The sequence below is a fragment of the Populus trichocarpa genome, chromosome 7, assembly GCF_000002775.5.
Source record: "Populus trichocarpa isolate Nisqually-1 chromosome 7, P.trichocarpa_v4.1, whole genome shotgun sequence".
Lineage (NCBI taxonomy): Eukaryota > Viridiplantae > Streptophyta > Magnoliopsida > Malpighiales > Salicaceae > Populus > Populus trichocarpa.
In genome coordinates, this window is record NC_037291.2 from 12,316,163 (window position 1) to 12,333,371 (window position 17,209).

General features: G+C 33.9%; 2 protein-coding genes across 2 annotated transcripts; both read right to left on the minus strand.

The window, feature by feature from the left end:
• Positions 1-1,746: 1,746 nt before the first annotated feature.
• On the minus strand, positions 1,747-7,085 carry LOC7466780 (uncharacterized). Its single transcript, XM_024605369.2, has 4 exons — positions 6,937-7,085; positions 5,450-5,563; positions 4,477-4,554; positions 1,747-4,144 (listed from the first exon to the last, which is right to left on the minus strand). Exons 2-4 carry the CDS (start codon positions 5,543-5,545, stop codon positions 2,084-2,086), a joined length of 2,235 nt encoding a protein of 744 aa, XP_024461137.2. The 5' UTR covers positions 5,546-5,563; positions 6,937-7,085; the 3' UTR covers positions 1,747-2,083.
• Positions 7,086-8,823: 1,738 nt separating this feature from the next.
• LOC7466779 (CBS domain-containing protein CBSCBSPB3) lies at positions 8,824-16,480 on the minus strand. Its single transcript, XM_002309916.4, has 14 exons — positions 16,077-16,480; positions 15,783-15,951; positions 15,546-15,678; positions 14,632-14,802; positions 14,097-14,175; positions 13,875-13,988; positions 13,603-13,669; positions 12,526-12,631; positions 12,380-12,438; positions 11,455-11,561; positions 11,248-11,372; positions 10,861-10,943; positions 10,679-10,768; positions 8,824-9,576 (listed from the first exon to the last, which is right to left on the minus strand). The coding sequence occupies exons 1-14, from the start codon at positions 16,247-16,249 to the stop codon at positions 9,397-9,399; spliced, it is 1,656 nt and encodes a 551-aa protein (XP_002309952.4). The 5' UTR covers positions 16,250-16,480; the 3' UTR covers positions 8,824-9,396.
• Positions 16,481-17,209: the final 729 nt, after the last annotated feature.

Below are 17,209 nucleotides of genomic sequence, written 5' to 3' on the forward strand. Positions count from 1 at the left end.
TCTGCTATCCATTTTCCAAATATTTACTGCTCAAGTACGTGAAGAATAAATAAATAAATGAAATACTCATATCTTGGATAGGATTGCTAGCACCCGGACGAAGAACTGTACATTGTTTATACACCATGAAGAAATCAACAATGGAGTGTTTTTTTTTAAAAAAAATAAAATTATTTTTAAAAAAAATTAATTTTTTTATTAAATTAATTTTAAAAAATAAAAAAATATTATTTCAATATATTTTTAAATAAAAAATTTTAAAAAATAATCACATTTATATTCCTGAAAGGCACGGTCCTGCACCGCTGCAAGTTCGCAATTGCAAAGAAGCTCGTACCTTTGAAGGACAATCTTGAAAATAACTTCGGACGTTAAAATTGATAAAGGTTTTGGTGGGATTATCAAATTGAGCAAACATCAAATTGCCAGAGAACTGAGCTTAAAGCCGCATTGGCCAATTGTCGTGGATATTTCATGAAGGGTAAGATGGGATACCCCGATTATAATCGTGTTTGATATTATATTAATAGTTATTTTTTAAAATATATTTAAATAATATTTTTTTAATTTTTAAAATTTATTTTTGACATTAACACATCAAAATGATAAAAAAATTTAAATTTTTTTTAAAAAATCAAATTTTTTGAAAACGCGCAGCCAGCTATGTTCCTAAACATGCTCTATATGCATTTTGACTGTAATTTGTTGGGTTTCCCAAAATATATATATGCAGTGAAAATTATAAATTTTAAAAAAAATTCGGGAGTCTTAAGAATCTCGTTAAACAGATTTAGAGTTGTTTAGAGTTTATACAAAGATTATATGAAGATCAAATATTCTTTTTGACTTTGAAATTGCTTCGAAGTGAGGTAGTCGCAAACCATAAGCCGTTCAAATATCCAGTCTTTAACAGTAATCAATACTAACTACCAATAAAAAATCTCCTAAACGATTTTAGAATAGAGAAATTGTTATACCTTAGAGTACTAGCTTTTTTCTTTTATATTTTAGGTGTTTATGTATTGTACTCTACTAACCCTTTATATCACAGGAAATAAAAGATATAATATTCTATTTTATATTTAGTTAAATATGTTTTGAAATAATAAAAATTTATTCTAAATTTATTTTTATATTTTTACCTCTTCAATTAAATATGTTTTTGTTTATTTTATATTTATTTATTCTAGTTTACAACACTAATCAAAAACAATTTAAGCTAAAGAATAAAATTTGTATGCGAGAGAATGTTTTGATATTTGTGTTAGTAATGTTTAAAGTGGGTTTTTTTATAAAAGAAATTGATCAAATCTTTATATGTTTGAAAGTAATAGTTGTTTGAAAGTATAATTGAATTTGAGTATATTTATTAATTCAAGTATTAGAATTCGCAACTTCGAAGGAGATGGAAGCACAAAAAAATAGAAAATAAATTAAAATAAAGTTAAAATACAACGAACCCTAAAATTTTATTTTATTTCTAAAATAATAATTTTCCAAATAAGATTACAATGTCTTTTATAGTCTTTTATAGGTAAGAAATAGTAACATAGATTAAATAATAATATCAAAATCCTAAAACATAAAAAAAAATAACATAAAATTCAAAATAAAACAATAAGTCTAGAAAAATCTAGGAAAAATAACAAAATTAGCTCAAAAAAAATCTTATACTAGATTATCTATATAGTCTGTTTGTGGCAGATCTCTACCCAAATGTTCAAATTCTATAATTTCTATAAATCTGACTATATTAATCTCATTCAAACTAAATAATATATTAAATTATTTTTTTTTTTTGCAATCTTTTAAAATAATAAAAAGCTAGAAATAAAACTATTCGTTACTTAGTTAGCACCTTGCAATTTTATTAATAGTAATTTTGAGAAGCTTTTTAAAGGTTTAATGTTTTATAATTATGATACCTCAGAAGAATCATTGTAATTTATGATCATATATTACTTATATGTTTTTACTAATTTTACATAATGTCCTCCAAAATCGAGAATCCAAGAGATGCTTCATGTTAAAGAAAATTTTATACTATTGAGTTGAGTTTGTTTGTACAAATTGCTATGTAATCTTATTTCAGGGTTTTTAGCCTGGGTTTCTTCTTCTTTCTGGGAATTCCTAGTTTAACACGCCCTCTGTTGGGCAGCTTTACTCCTCGTCGATGGCGCTGAAACATTTTCCACCAATGCTTATTGTCATGGCCATTTTGGGCACGTCCTAAATGGCGTCCCATCCCGCCTTTGGAAGGCTTTGATTTCTTTGAATGTTTAGAATGCTTCATCAACCCTTTAACCAATGCACGGAAATGTCCAGCCTTCTGCTTCTTGTTACTTACCACTACAGATTTTCCGAACTTCTCAACTGTTTTTTTATGATAGGCCTTGTCATTATGCTTCAAGTCTTTGTTTTGAAACATCTTGTGCAAGTTCTTCCACATGGATTTGGTGGGGGCCTTCTCACCATCATTGTCATCATGATGGTGGTGGTGGTGGTGGTGTTGGTGGTGGAAAATGAGTCCCAGCTTGTTTTTTAGCCCCCTAAGTCGTCCAGTTGCTTTCTTCTTATGGCTTGGTGATCTGTACGTCCTACTTGGTCCCTTTTCTCTAAGTGGAGGATCCCCACGCTCATAGTAATCTTCAGGGTCCTCATCGCTACCTCTGCTGCTGCCTGTTGTCTGCTGCTGACTTGTCCAGCTGTAGGAAGAGTGAGGACTAGAGCTGGAGCTGGAGCTGGCTGTCTCGTATGACTCTATTGGTGAGCGAGGATTAGAGCTTGAGCTGGCTGTGGCATCTGACAATTCTGGTGAGTGAGGGTTAGAGCTAGAGCTAGCTCTCTCATCTGACAATTCCGGCAAGCGACCGTTTGAACTTGAGCTGGTTGTCTCTTCTAACTCTTCTTGTGAGTCCACATAAGATCTCTTTGGGGTGATTCTATTGTGATGATCATCATAATCTAGCAGTGTTGGCAAATTAAATGTCTGACGAGGCAGGTTTCTTTTGTGAGATGGCACCCTTGACCCTGCAGAAGGAGGTATTGATGGTACAGATGGCGTGGATTTTTTCTCCAGCCGAGCCATTGGATTCCGCAATGGAGTGTCTTGCCGAACCTTCATACTATGCATCGAGGACTTCTTGACCACATCACCCTGACTCGGGGGAACCTGTAACCCACTAACATACTGACATGTTTGATAGTTCTTCTGACTTGATGCTCGATTGAGTGATTCAATTCTCTCAACAATTCCCCTCACATTCTGTCTCTCTGCACGGTTTGTTTCTCCCATTGCAACTGAACCATCCCCATTTTGTCTCTTAGCACAACTCATGTCACCCACTGCAACTGCACCATCCCTTTGTATCGACTGCATTTCAGTTCTTATTGAGTTATCCGCCCTGGACAAATTGTGGACAAAAGCTGCATTGTTAGCTTTAAGTGAATCTGCATTTTCACCATAAAGCTGCAACGATGAGGAGGGCATTCCAGATTCACTAAATTTCATTGCACTTGCAACTTCTTTAAAGAAATTACTTTCTGAATCCTCTCGATGCTCATCAATTTTACCAGATAAAAATTCAGATCCTAGTTTAACAAACATAGAACCCAATGAACTTGAGGCCCAAGAAGTGGAACTTGTAACACTTGGTTGACATTGAATTTCAGAATTTCTTTTCCGTCTTGGCTCTTCACTGAAAGTCACTGCTGATTTAAGACCCTTCAATTTTAGCTCATGCGATCCTTTTGGATTCCCATTAATCCAACAAGCCTCATCACGGTGCTGATCTCTTTCATTACCATCTTTGTTTAAATTCTTGTCCGAGTTCCGCTGCTTCATGCTGCTTTGCTTACAAACTCGACAGTGTTTTTTTCTACCTTCAGGTTTGTTTAATGAGACACTGAATTTGGAATGCTCTGACCCTGAATCCTGAGGTGTTGGCTTAATAAGTGATTGCTCATTTTTCCATGCACTATTTACACATAAATTTGTCTTAGCATTTGAACTCTGAATGGTACTTGGAGAAGCATTCTCTGCATCGGGTGAAACAGGAGGTTCTAGATATGGCATGGTCTTGGGCTGCACTGATTGAGAGGAGTAGGGTGTGTTAGACACACCTAATTGTGCTGCCACTATGATCTGTGATTTCAAAACATCAAACAAAGTCAGATGGCAACTATTGGAATTACCTGGATGTTATTTTTCCATACCAAATTTGCAACGGGGAGCACTCAAACTCAACTAGCTAAGGTTTCATTTTGAAACTGTTGTGTTTACATGTCAGAAAACTAAACTTGCTGCAAGTAACTTCAATCCATACATGCAAGGAGTTCCTTTTTACCTTTATTTACCTTAATAAGCAATTCTTAACATTTCATGTAGCCTTGAAAAGCATAATTGATGCCCAATTTTCTCTGTATCACCAAAGCTGTAATTCATTTGACAGAAAGCACAAAATTGACAAAATCTACCTTTGAATAAGCCAATAAAGCCTTCTCTGTAGCAGCATCTAGCAGATTCTTCAAAAGCACTCGTGCTCTCTCATCCAACTGTTCAAAAGCAGACATTAGTAAAACACAAACTAATATTTATCATTTCCTTCATTCTCTTTGCCAACCGTTCGAAAGAAATATCACAGACTAAATACTGACAATGCAACCACTAGAGAGAAAAGTGAAGCACCTCATGAAAAACAAGTTACATAGAGTATGAGGGACAAGAGAAAAGGCAGCAGTGCCATAAGTCTTGATTGGCATCCAAGAATAGCTTAAATAGAATTTCACAATACCATAGTATTCAACTAATCAATCGCAGAGCTGCAGAGAATCTAGTCGCTTCAAATGCAAACTCTTTTCTATACATTCTAAATACCACAGTGATTAGTTGCCAAGTACAAACTTAAGGGGACCATCCCTAATTTGATTTCTTCCTTTCTATGCATTCTCTAAAGAATTTGTACATTTAACTCTTTGAATCTAGGTAAAGGACAACCATATATTTTAAGACAATGGCAATGGAATCCACAATCAACTTGCAGTTTTTCACAACAGGGCATATCACGATCAATCCCTTGCTAATCCCTTTGTACAGTTGATTCCTATGATGGAAGTTGCTCTAGTTAATTAATTAAATGTCAATGGTAGCATACCTAATATTATTTTTTAAAGTATTTATTACATATCCAATGTTGTGTTTTATTTGTTTTCATGTATCTTCACGCAGTGCCCTTGTGTGCAAGAGAGTGTGGTTCTGTGTGCATCAACAAATGCTCTACGAAACCGAGAGACTGGAACTTGAGGTCCTGAACAATAAGGACAATAAGAATAATTAAAGGAAGAGAGCAATAAAAGGAATTGATGACCCCACAGAAATAGGCATTTCTCGCATATACAACAATCAGTAGCAGAGATGAAAACTCAGTAAGGTTGTTTAGAGAAAACTTACAAAGCCTGCCATTTGCACACCATCTGGACTACCTTGGAGGAGTCCATATAATTTTCTCAAGGAACAGATATCAGAATGCACATCTTCAAGTTCCATCCTGTTTACATTAACAGTCTGCAAAAGCAGCATTAGAACAAAATTCAACATCTAGTACTTGCCAGGAAAAAAAGAAAGGAAAAGAAAAGAAAAACTTTGACATTCTTATAGACTTCCCACTAGTTCTTCTCCCAGAAAGACGATTGAAGAGAGTTTGATTTTAGAGTGAGAGAGTCTGCTACTTTGTGTAACTGTCACATCGGCAGTTCATAGATTTTATTTTATGGGCTAGGAAGTTGTCTAAACTTAAGATTTTCTCCTCAGAATTAATTAGAAATTGAATGTTTCAACAAAACAAACTTGCGAAACCCAAACAGTGTCGCAGAAGTAACAAATGTGCTGGCGAGGCTAGTCAAATGCTAGCTCCAACATGATGAAAAGGATTATGTTCCTTATAGGCAAAAACTGGATTAAGATCAACGACATTCCTTTATCCATCAGGTTATCTACATGGCATGACAGAAAAGCACAAACATGTACACTGATACTTAAACACAAGCTAAACGATGACTACCATTTACTGTAATCCTCTCTTAAATTTGAAACTATCCCTAGAAGAAAAGGATTTCCCTAACATAATGAATTCAAAAGCTAACTTCTATGTCTAAGGTAAAGAAGCATAAATGCTCCTGTCTTAAGAGGGTAATTAGTCTTAGAACTTCCCTAAACATAAGATTATTCTCACAGAAAAATTGTCAATCGGCATCAGGGTCACATCGACTATCCATACAAGGTAGAAAATGATGAATACATTTGAACCAACTTATTTTTAAACACATTTGAACTGCCAACTTCCAGGATACTCCAATTGTTTGAGAGTAATTTGTACCAACAAGCAATTCGATATCATCTATTAAAAATGAAGTGGATAAAGTAGTGCCTAGCCTGATTGATACCTACAAATGATCCTAAAATTCTTGATTCTCCAGTGAGTATAAAGGGTTCAAATCCTTGCAAAATACCATTAATTATCTTCACATATTGAAAATACCAACAGTTGGTTCCTTGAATGATTATATTAGATTAGATGCACATACACGATGCAAAGAAATTTCCCTTTAATTATCTAAACGCAAAAAATAAAACAAGGGCAGTGATAATAACATTAACAAACACCGCCATCAATTCCAAACAAGAAACCATGAGAGAATCAAAGAAAAAACAGACACAATGTTCATATATTCATCGAAGAAACCAAATAACATCATAATAAGTAGATTTCAAGAAAAGGGGAATGTATAGACACCAGCATTATTGGATTCTGGTAATCAATATATGCACCACAAAAAAAAAAAAAAACCTATGGAATGCATATGCATTTGTTGTTGTGATTGCAACTCTGACATGCAAACAAGGAAGTAAAAAGAGGGAGGGGGAAGAAGAGGGCGTACATTTAAGAGCAGGGAAGGGAGTAGTACTTTGGCTTCGAAATGGTTTCGCTCTTTTTTCTGCTTCTTTCCTTTTGTTTTGGAATTTTCAGTGTTGTTGGCGGTTACTTGGACTTGTCAGGTTTGATTCTCTTAACGTCTTTTCGTTTTTTCTTTTCCTCTAGGCCATTTTTTCAGCAAAACAAGAGCAAATTATTATTTAATCCTTGGGTTTTTAGTGAAATGATTCGTTAGTTTCTCTGATTTTAAAAGTAGCATCTCATATTTATTTCTTTATATTCTTTTGTAACTTATTTCATACTATTATTTATGGGTTAGATCAATTTCTTTTTAAAAATTAAAAAAATATATTCAAATATTTAATGTATTTTTTTTATAAAAAAAGAATCATGTAGAGACTGATCAGATATGATTCGTTTAACTTAGCAAATCCAAAAGCAATCAAAATAAAAAAATTTCAAAACGACATCTTTGTTTAAATATTGAGACGATATATTTAATCAATTTAGGTTAACATATAAAATTTATGAACTGAATTATGAGACCATGATAACCTTATAGTAAATAAATCAACAAACATATTGAAGCCAAATTCTCAATTAATGAAGAATGAAATTAAAAAAAAATCAATTAAAAGAAGAAGGAAAAAAATACAAGTCAACCTAGAGTAACCTGTCAAATCTAGATTATGAAATCGAAATAACCCAATATACAGCAAATCAAAACAAAATAAAACTCAGTTCTCAATCAATCCAATATTAAATGATGAAATTAGAAAAAAAAATTACAAATATGATAGAAAAAAGATCAAAGTTAACTCAGTTTAACTCGTCAAACCCTTGACTTTGAGTATAAGACTGAGATAACCTCTAAAAAACAAATAAAAATAAATTGTAAAGTTTAATTATCAATCAACTCAAATAGTGAGGAATGAAATTGAAATACAAATTGAATTACAGAAAAAATGACCTAAAAAAACCCGAGTCAACTGGATTAATCTGCGAAACTCGTGAATCGGGTTACGAAATAGTGATAACCTCATAAAAAACAAATCAGAATAAATTATGAAGTTCAATCCCTAATAAATCTAATATTAAATGATGAAGTTAAAAAAAATATAAAAACTAAAACTAAACTAAAACTAAAAACTAAAGATATTGTTTCAATTGTGAGGAGGGGAATAGTGATTTCCCCTCCTCGGTGTTCTTGTTAATGTTAAGTGTCATTTATAAAGTGTAAAGTAGTCACCAATTTATAAAATCGAAGAAAAAAAGAACTAGAAGGGGCGGGTTTTGGGAAAAGAGAGGAAGGGAAAGAGGGGGTGAAGGAAAGACTAGTTTCCTTGCCATTTTCCTTTCTAAAGTTCGTGGTTAAGAGGTAAGGAACATTAATCAAAGCTTAATTTTGAGTTATAGCATGATTTTATTGTGTTAGGAGATGTTTTGTATTATAGAAAAGTTACATTAGAGGAATTGATTGTGTTTATAACTTTTTTAATGCTTGAAACATAATTATTATAGCAGTTTAATATTGTATAAAATATTATATTGTAGTACATGATTTTTTTTATGAAGAAATAAATAAATAAAAGAAAATCAAGGGAAATCTAAAACTTGTTTAGTCATTCTCGAATATTGACACTTTCTGAAACTTAATTAATAATTTCTAGAATTAAAACACTAATAATATCAATAAAATTTATTAATATCAATATTATTCAAGATGTAATTGGTCATTCCTGAAATTAAAAAACTAATGATATCAATATAATTTATTAATATCAACACTATCTAAAATTTAATTAATCATTATCAGAATTGAAAAACTAATAATATCAATATAATTTATTGATATCAACACCTCCCAAAACTTAATTAATCATTTCTAAAATTAAAAAACTAATAATATCAATGAGATTTATTAATATCACCGTACATTTGATTGTTTGTTCCTGAAATTGAAAACTAATGATATTGATATTGGCATTACTCAGACAAGAAATTTTATTAACCCTTTTTAAGCTAACTTTGCAACTGTTGCAGCAGCAACAAATAATGAGAAACTTTCCTCTCTTTTTTTTTTTTGGTTAGGTAACAGGAACTTGATAAAACAATGTTTGTAGGTAACAGAAATAAATAGTGATATCGTGCCTACAACTCAATACAGGATCTAGCTTTTAGCAGTAGAGGTTGCCGTGCAAAAATTGCAGTAAACTTGGCATTTTCATCAGGATAGAACGATATTTATATACCTACCCAATCATCACGTTAGTGCTTCGGTGCACCCAGAATTTTTAGTTAATGAGCAAGACAACAGCTACACCTCTTTCTGATGGAACAATTAGGCTTAACCTTCAATTTTCCTTCAAGCTCTGGCCAACAAATATCTTCAAATGTTGGTAGAACCCCCAGTGAAACAACTTCAAAATCTCAAGTGTGTTCTTCATTTGGACACAACAAAATTTCACATTTTAGAGCGCTTCAAGTAAGCAACAACAGCAATGCCTGCTAAAACAACACCAGCTACAAAGATACCAGAGCGGAAAGACACCAATCCAATTCTCTGGGTGGCAGTTGTAGTTGTATCCAATGGTGATGTTGTTTGATTGCTTGGATCATAATAGTCAAGATGCAACCTTAAAACCTGAGATTGAGAGAGATTTAGTACACACAAAATTACAAATTATGAATATATCATGTAAGCATATCATACAATTTCAAATAGAAAAATAACGGTAAAGTTAGTGCCATCACCTACAATGGCCAAAGAAAACAGAATCATTTTAAAAATCATAATAGCGGATAACAAGACACATCTTCAATATTTTTCCAATAAATAGGATTTTCAAAATCATCGAAGCATATCATGATAAGTGTTAATGAACATCCTGCCATCTTAAATCATATAGGCTCATCAAAGTCCTAACTCCAACCATACAGACTCAGCGCGCACATGAATCCTTTCCCAGATGTCATTTAAAACCTAATCCATGGTCCTATACCTTTCAAAATCTTCATATTGTAACTTTGTGGCAGCATACCAAACACGGGTTGTCTATTACAATTACACCACTCATCACAATATGTTGACAAAATGACAAAAGGACTACTATGTTTTAAACAAAATGCATTGAAATGTCATCAAACATAAGGATTCCCATGACATCCCTCATATTTATAGAAGAGGAGCTCTTGTACTTGGCAATAAACAGTTGAAACAAAAATTTATTTTCCTAGTGTCGAACATGTATGCATACAAGATATCCATAGTTGTCATATGTACACATTAAACACACGACTTTTTTTTACTAACAAAGCTCAACATTTTTTTTCTTTTCAATCTACAATTATGGAGGTTAACAGTGGAAGAGGGAAAGAGGGAAGAGCAAGACATAAGATATCGTGGATGGAAATGGTACAAACAGATTTAAAATCTCTCAATGTTGAGGTAAATTTGATTTATGATCAAGAAGAATGGCGTAGAAGGATCCATATAGGCAACCCAACTAGTTTGGGATTGAGGATTTTGTTGTTGTTGTTGTTGTTGTTGTTGTTGTTGTTGTTTGTTTGTTTGCTTGCTTGGTTGTTTGTTGTTGTAATCTACAACATAATGGGTGTTTGGCACTGCAGCGGCAGTGGAAAATACACCTGGACACAGAGCTGTGCTACTTCGAAAAAAATTCTCAAATGTATTATTCAACTAAAATCTATACACAGATCCACATAAAATAATATCAAAGTATTACCTTCAGTCCCACTGATCTAGCATGGCTGACAGCACCAATGAGGTCACCATCAGTTGCAAGCAAAACTTTATCACCGTCATCATCTTCATACTGTAAAAAAGAAATTGAAATATGCTAAATAAGTCAAGAAGATATTAATAGAGAACACAAATTGCATGTGTATAATTATAAGCCCATCTTACCAAAAGTTGGGGTCGATCTTGCTCGCTTTCAGCGCCAATCCTTTGCAAGACAGTGGAAAGAAGCTCATCTAAATTCTCAGTGCCTGAAAAAAAGTAAAGGCAATATAAAACTTTACTTTTGGGTTTGACTGGATAACTTTTACAAGATATATTCATCAAAAAAATGAACCTGTTGTTTTAACCCTTCTATAATAAAATAAAATAAAAAAGGTAGAAAGTTGCTTCCTTTTTTTATTATTTTGCTTTAAGCTTCTGTCCACAATTTCTTAGTATATATCAAAGAATCATTCCACACTGTACCTATAGTCTGTGTACAATGGTAAAATACAAATTTTAATTTGTTCAGAAACAAGGCATTCTCAAAAACAGTCATCAATCACCACTTACAGCAATTGAGTCGATGTATGCGGCCCTTTAGATCCTCAAATTTGAAGGCAAATGAATTTCCAAGACCAAGTGATGGGTACCTTCCAAGTTCTGCCCCGTCTGATGCCATTAGTGCAGACATTTCACTGAAATCAACACCCTATAGGTTTAGTTACAGAACCAACTAAGTACCAAGGTAAAGTCAAAGTATGACAGCATTAGGAAGACCTTTGGGTGTCATAATCATCTGGTGGTTCCAAAGCAAGAGCAGAATCCCAGAACTTTTGCATCATTGTGCTGGCTGCATCATTAACAGCTCCAGAGCTACTTTCAACCTTATAAAGTTTCAAATTGGCCAGTTAAGTGTTTGACAGAATGAAAATATAATATAACATAACAAAAATGGCAGTAAGACTAATCTGTGCTTCAGTAGCATCTCTAAATAAGCAAATTTATCCTATTTATAAAATTCATTTAGCAGTTATAACATGAGAATGGCTTTATCCAGTAAACAATTTCATTTTGAGCAATACAAGCAGCATGTGTTGGCATTGGTTCGACCCAGGTCATGTTAGGGATTACAGTGGTGCAGTACCCAACACCATCAAAGACACTTGCAGATGTTCAACCATCCAGTGCCAAGTGAAATGAACCAAAAATTAGGGACTGATGAAGGTTCAAGTGAAGAAACGCAAGAGGTTCTTGCTAGAATGTCCATAAGATTAAAAATGCATACGAAGGAGAAGAATCGGTAAGCGGCTGTATTAATGTTAACGCACTTCACAATGTCAGGCTGTAACCATAAGCTTAATAAACAAACAATCAAGATGCTCGACAAAGAGCCAAGCTATACAACAAAACAGTGGCATGGTCACTAAGACATGGTTGTCAACTACATTACACAACCTAGTGCTCGAGAGTTGGTAAAATGTTTTTTCACCAACTCAAGTTTCTCTACTGAACTAGTACTTCAGTTGGAAACAAAGAAAAGGCACAGAAAAAGCATTTCATTGACCAAAAATTTGTTTTATCTATGGCTGACAAATATTTCTACCAGGTATAGATTTTGAACATGTCTTAAAATCTAAAAAATGCTCCATCCCCACTGAAAATACATACGATTACTACAAGCTGTATAAGAAATGAAGGTTACCATGGAAATTGCTGCGTGAGTTATCTGCAGAACATCTACACATGCAGCAGCAGACCCATCTGCACAAAAGATGTTAATTAGATAACTTGTAAAAAAAACAAAGAAAGAAAGAAACAGTTATGAGAATTGAAGTGAGTTACACTCACCTTTATCCAAGACAGGAAGATGTAAGAACTTCCCATCATGCATTACATGTAATGCATCGAGGACTGTTGTTTCCAATGTCACACATTCAGGGTTTGGTGTCATTACCTGAAGCATTAAAAAAAATATCAGTGAGATAATGCAAGGCATCACCACTCTCAAATCAATGCAAGCTCTTATTACCACATCAAAGAAACACCAAATGATTTATTATGAAAATATGAAATATAGGATAGTGCATTCAATATGAAATGTAGGATTGGGCATTCAATATAAGGCAAATGTTGAGCCAAAAATGAAAACGAAAGCCCCCCCGCAAAGAAAGGGAAGAAGGGAAGGAATCTAGCTAAAAAGCTGAAGAAAAGAGAATGGCCACACTATCTGTCTCACCTGATTAAGAGAGAAAGGGAAAACATGCAGAAGAAAAAATATATATCAATGAGTAATCTAAGTAAGCAACATTATAGATATCTTCAAATATAGCAATATAATATCAATTGTTAACAGCGCAGAAGAAGTCAGTCATTAATGCAACCTTAGTAAAGCAAAAGAAGCAACAGAAAACCATTACCTGTCCACAGACATACTAAAACCTAAATGATGACAAAGGATGACAACAAAAAGCAATTATGAACAACCAGCTACTTCTCATAGACAAAACTATACAGGTGAGCCAATAATTTGATCTCCGATCAGTATCAAGGGGATCTCCTTGCTTCATGCATCATAAATCATGCATAAGAAATCAGTATCAGGGATTCCTCATAAATAACACTAAACCTTGCAATGCTTGCTTTCATACCAGGGACAAGATGAAACATAAGGCAAAGCTTAACTAGCTACCATCTTTATAAAATGTTAAAAGGGTCAGAGCATTCTACACTGCTGAGTAGGTTGAGAAATAGTAAATGAATCATCACCCACGCATTGTTCTTTTACTCATCCATGACAATGGTGGCAACTAGCAGGATTACAGCTTAAATGTAGCAAACTTAACCTTCTAGCGCAACTTAAGAGTTAAAACCATACAGCAAAGTGCCAGATAAGAAATAAAAATATATATGGCTCTTGCAACAAACCTTTTCCACAAGAGTCAACTCAGGAGAAAGATTCTGTGCCACAACTCGCATGAGAATATCCTTTGAACTGCAGCAGAGAAGCATAGAAACTGAGAACAAACATGATAGACATAAAAACAAAGAAAGAAAGAAAGAACAGAACAGAACAGAACAGAAAAGAAAAGAAAAGAAAAGGAAAAAGAAATGCGATCTCATTTTAAAGACATCAAGTGCAACAAAATATTCCAAGAAAGAGTTGTAATATGAAAAAGTCAGGCAAGAAAGAGAAGTACGTGAGTATCCCCTGAATTTTGTTCCCAGTCACAACAATAGCTGAATTAACCCGCAACTCCCGCATTTTTTTCGCTGCAACATAGACAGGATCTGATGGTGAAGCTACTGCAACCCTGGAAGTATGTAAAGCTACAAGAATCAGTAACACAAGCATAACTCTACAATATCTTCAAACAAAAGCTGTACTCAGAACAAGAAAAGTTTTAAGATAAAAAAGTTACTTTGTTTGTTCACCAATAATTGTTGACAAGGAGGGCTTGAACATTCTCTCCCTCAGAGTTTCTATGAATGTATGTGGAGCTGAAATGGAAGATGACATAAAGTGGAAACAGTAAGAAAATATAAATTTAAAAAATAAATAAATAATTTTAAATCTTTAAGAAAGAAACTACATTATGGTACAGGCATTTCCAGCAGAAGAAAGATGGTTTATCTATAACAAATATCTATTTTTTGTGCATTCATTCATTACTATTATTTTTTACATGTGTGTTTGCTTCCTTGGGAAGAAAATTTAAACTTTTACTAATTAAAGAACAATTTTAAATGCACAGTGGTAAGTGGAGGTCAAATTGATTTTTTTTTCTTGCTTCCATGAAGCTTAATTTGATGTGCATTACATTGAGCACATCACGAGAACAGTGAAAGCAATAAGAATTGTATACAAGCATGCATCAAAAGCAAACAAGCAGTTCCATATGTTGTTGCTAATGGTAATGATTGATAAGAACAACAGCAAAAGTAGCAACAACTGACCAGTAAAATTGTTTCCCCATTGACGTTCCACGCCTTCAACAGCAGCAGCGATGGCACTCCCCTGCTCAGCAGCCTTCTCCATTCTAGATATAGCATCATAGAGGCACTTTGTAATATCCAGCAACGCAATCACTTCACCATTCTCCACTACAGGGAGGTGCCTGAACTTGCCTGTTGACCAAAACACAACTAAGATGCTGCTAAATAAATGTATTTAATTGGTCAAAGTGATAGGCGTGTGTGACAAATGGTTGTTGCATCAGTGCTGAAAGTTCACAAACAAGTACGCCAATTTTTATGTGGATTATCATAACAAGTACATGTCATGCTCATTTTGACCAGCAATTAACCTGCACTCCTGAACTCCTAAGTTACAAAACCACTTCCAGTTCAGCTAAAATCTATAATGCAAACATAAGATTCTAAATGACAAGTTCAACTGATAAATAGAGAAATCTCAATAGCAATACAAAACCTTGTAAATTATCCCATAAAAGGAATCCCATTGACTAAATTCTTAGAATTCACATTTTAGCTTTGGTCCTCTCTCCAATCCTTCTCCACCTATGCAATTCAGCCGCTTCCCCCTCTGGTACAACTATAATGATGAAAAAACTATCTTCCTCATTTAACAAGCCCTAACACCAATGTAATAAGATTCATACACATCGATTTCAGGTACATGCATTTTCCTAAATTGTTTCACGCACAACCTAATAGAAACAAAAACAAATGACATATGATAACAGTACACTCTTTACCACCATCAAAGTTTTAAATTTCAGTAGCCATTTTAAAGCCCTATATTCACCCTCCCAAAACCCCACCTCAGCAAGTTATGGCCTTTTAATGAAGTTCAACAGTCAAATCATTCAAACAAGGAACTACACCAAGAACTAAAAAGAGAAGCTAACCCTGCACCATCTTCTGAAGCGCTTCAATGGCTAAAGAATCCGAGTTAACAAAAATAGGATTCCTTGTCATAATCTTTGATACTATTGTTTGATCTGGCCTCAACCCCTCCGCTATTACTCTCGCAGAAATGTCCTATCCACAACAACAAAATTGAAACAGCAAACAAATCAAAACACTATCCCACGCAAATAGCGTAGAAAAAACAACAGAACTCAACAATATAAGCAAAAACGAACCTTGTCAGTAACAATCCCAGAAAGCAAAGCATTAGCATCAGTCAATAAAGCAGCATTGACACGACGAGCTGCCATTCTTCTACAAGCATCAGACACTGTGGTTCCCTCTGGAATCGTTAGTGCTTTCGATAACCTCAATTTCTTCACTGTCCTTTCCCCTCCCACAGGCCTCCACAAAAACAAATAATTATTCCAATTAACAATTAAATTACCATTTCCACACATAAATGACCAAAGAAAAAAAATTAACGAAAATAAAATAGTAAAACACATTAATTTAATTATAAGACATACGATGGAGCGTCGGGAGAGGAGGGCTTGGAGGTGTTTCCACCATGGGAGGAGGTGCCGCCGTTCTCTGACGGCGTCGCCGCCATTGAGGACGATGACCTTCTGGCTGTGGTTGAGCCTCGTTTATGGGTGAGACTGTTCCTCTTTGGAGGAGGAGGACCCATTTGACTGCTCATCTTCCAATTAGGGTTTTGACTAAATTGATTAATTGGTGACAGGAAAATTCAAAAACAAAATCCAAGAGGGAGAGGGGGAGAGTTTAGGGTTTTGGCCCTCTCTCCCTCTTCGTCTGGAATTTGATTTGGGTGAGAGCTTGAAGACACAACGACAGAACAGAGGAGGAAAGGAAGAGTTGAAAAAATATTTTTCCCACCTCAGGTGACTCTTTAGGAGATAAGTTTTACTTTACCCCCTATATTTTTATAGTAACGTCAATTCCAATCCTGTGTTTCGTTCTTTGTCAATTTTTCTCATGACTGTGAAATTGTGAGTCAATCAAATTAATTGATATCGTTTATTGATCATTTATCGTTAAAACAAAAAAGGAAAATAATATTATAAATATCTATTAATTTTGTGAATTACTCGAACAATTTTTTTCTCAGGTTTTGTAAACATAAAAAAGTCAAATTTACGTCTTTTTATTTATAAAATTGAAGAAAAATAGCTGTAGTCATCAATCAATTGACATGACTCGGTCAAAATTTTCTCAACTAGGGATAGAATTGGAAAGAAATAAAACATATGGGAGAAGTTGAGTTCCTTCTACAAATACAGGGGGCAAATAAAATTTTATCTGAGATTTCGAGAGGGTGGTGCTGTGAAACGAATGGTAGCCCTTTACTCGGACATGGGGCGTGATGTACACGCCACGTATAACCCCACTCAACATTTTTTGGCATGCAAGATTTTTCCTATTTTTTAAAAAACTTTTTTCATAAATAAAAGGCGTCGAGGAATAAAGATTTGTGTGCTTGATATGCGCAGTTTGCAATTGTGTTGTGAGACGGTGTTTCATAAAAAATTTTAAAAAATAGTTTTAAATTAATTTTTTTATATTTTTACGTTGTTTTAATATAGTTATATTAAAAATAATTTTTAAAAATAAAAAATATTATTTTAATATATTTAAAAAA

Bases quoted from the DNA above. Each gene is read 5' to 3' on its own strand.
- LOC7466780 (XM_024605369.2), bottom strand. From the start codon at position 5,545: ATGGAACTTGAAGATGTGCATTCTGATATCTGTTCCTTGAGAAAATTA. The intron at 4,555-5,449 runs GTAAGTTTTCTC...GCTTTTGAACAG, and splicing joins GTGTGCAAATGGCAGGCTTT to TTGGATGAGAGAGCACGAGT. The intron at 4,145-4,476 runs GTAGATTTTGTC...TTGAAATCACAG, and splicing joins CTTTATTGGCTTATTCAAAG to ATCATAGTGGCAGCACAATT.
- LOC7466779 (XM_002309916.4), bottom strand. From the start codon at position 16,249: ATGAGCAGTCAAATGGGTCCTCCTCCTCCAAAGAGGAACAGTCTCACC. The intron at 11,562-12,379 runs GTAACCTTCATT...AAACTTTATAAG, and splicing joins CTCACGCAGCAATTTCCATG to GTTGAAAGTAGCTCTGGAGC. The intron at 10,944-11,247 runs GTAAGTGGTGAT...ACTTTTTTTCAG, and splicing joins CATACATCGACTCAATTGCT to GCACTGAGAATTTAGATGAG.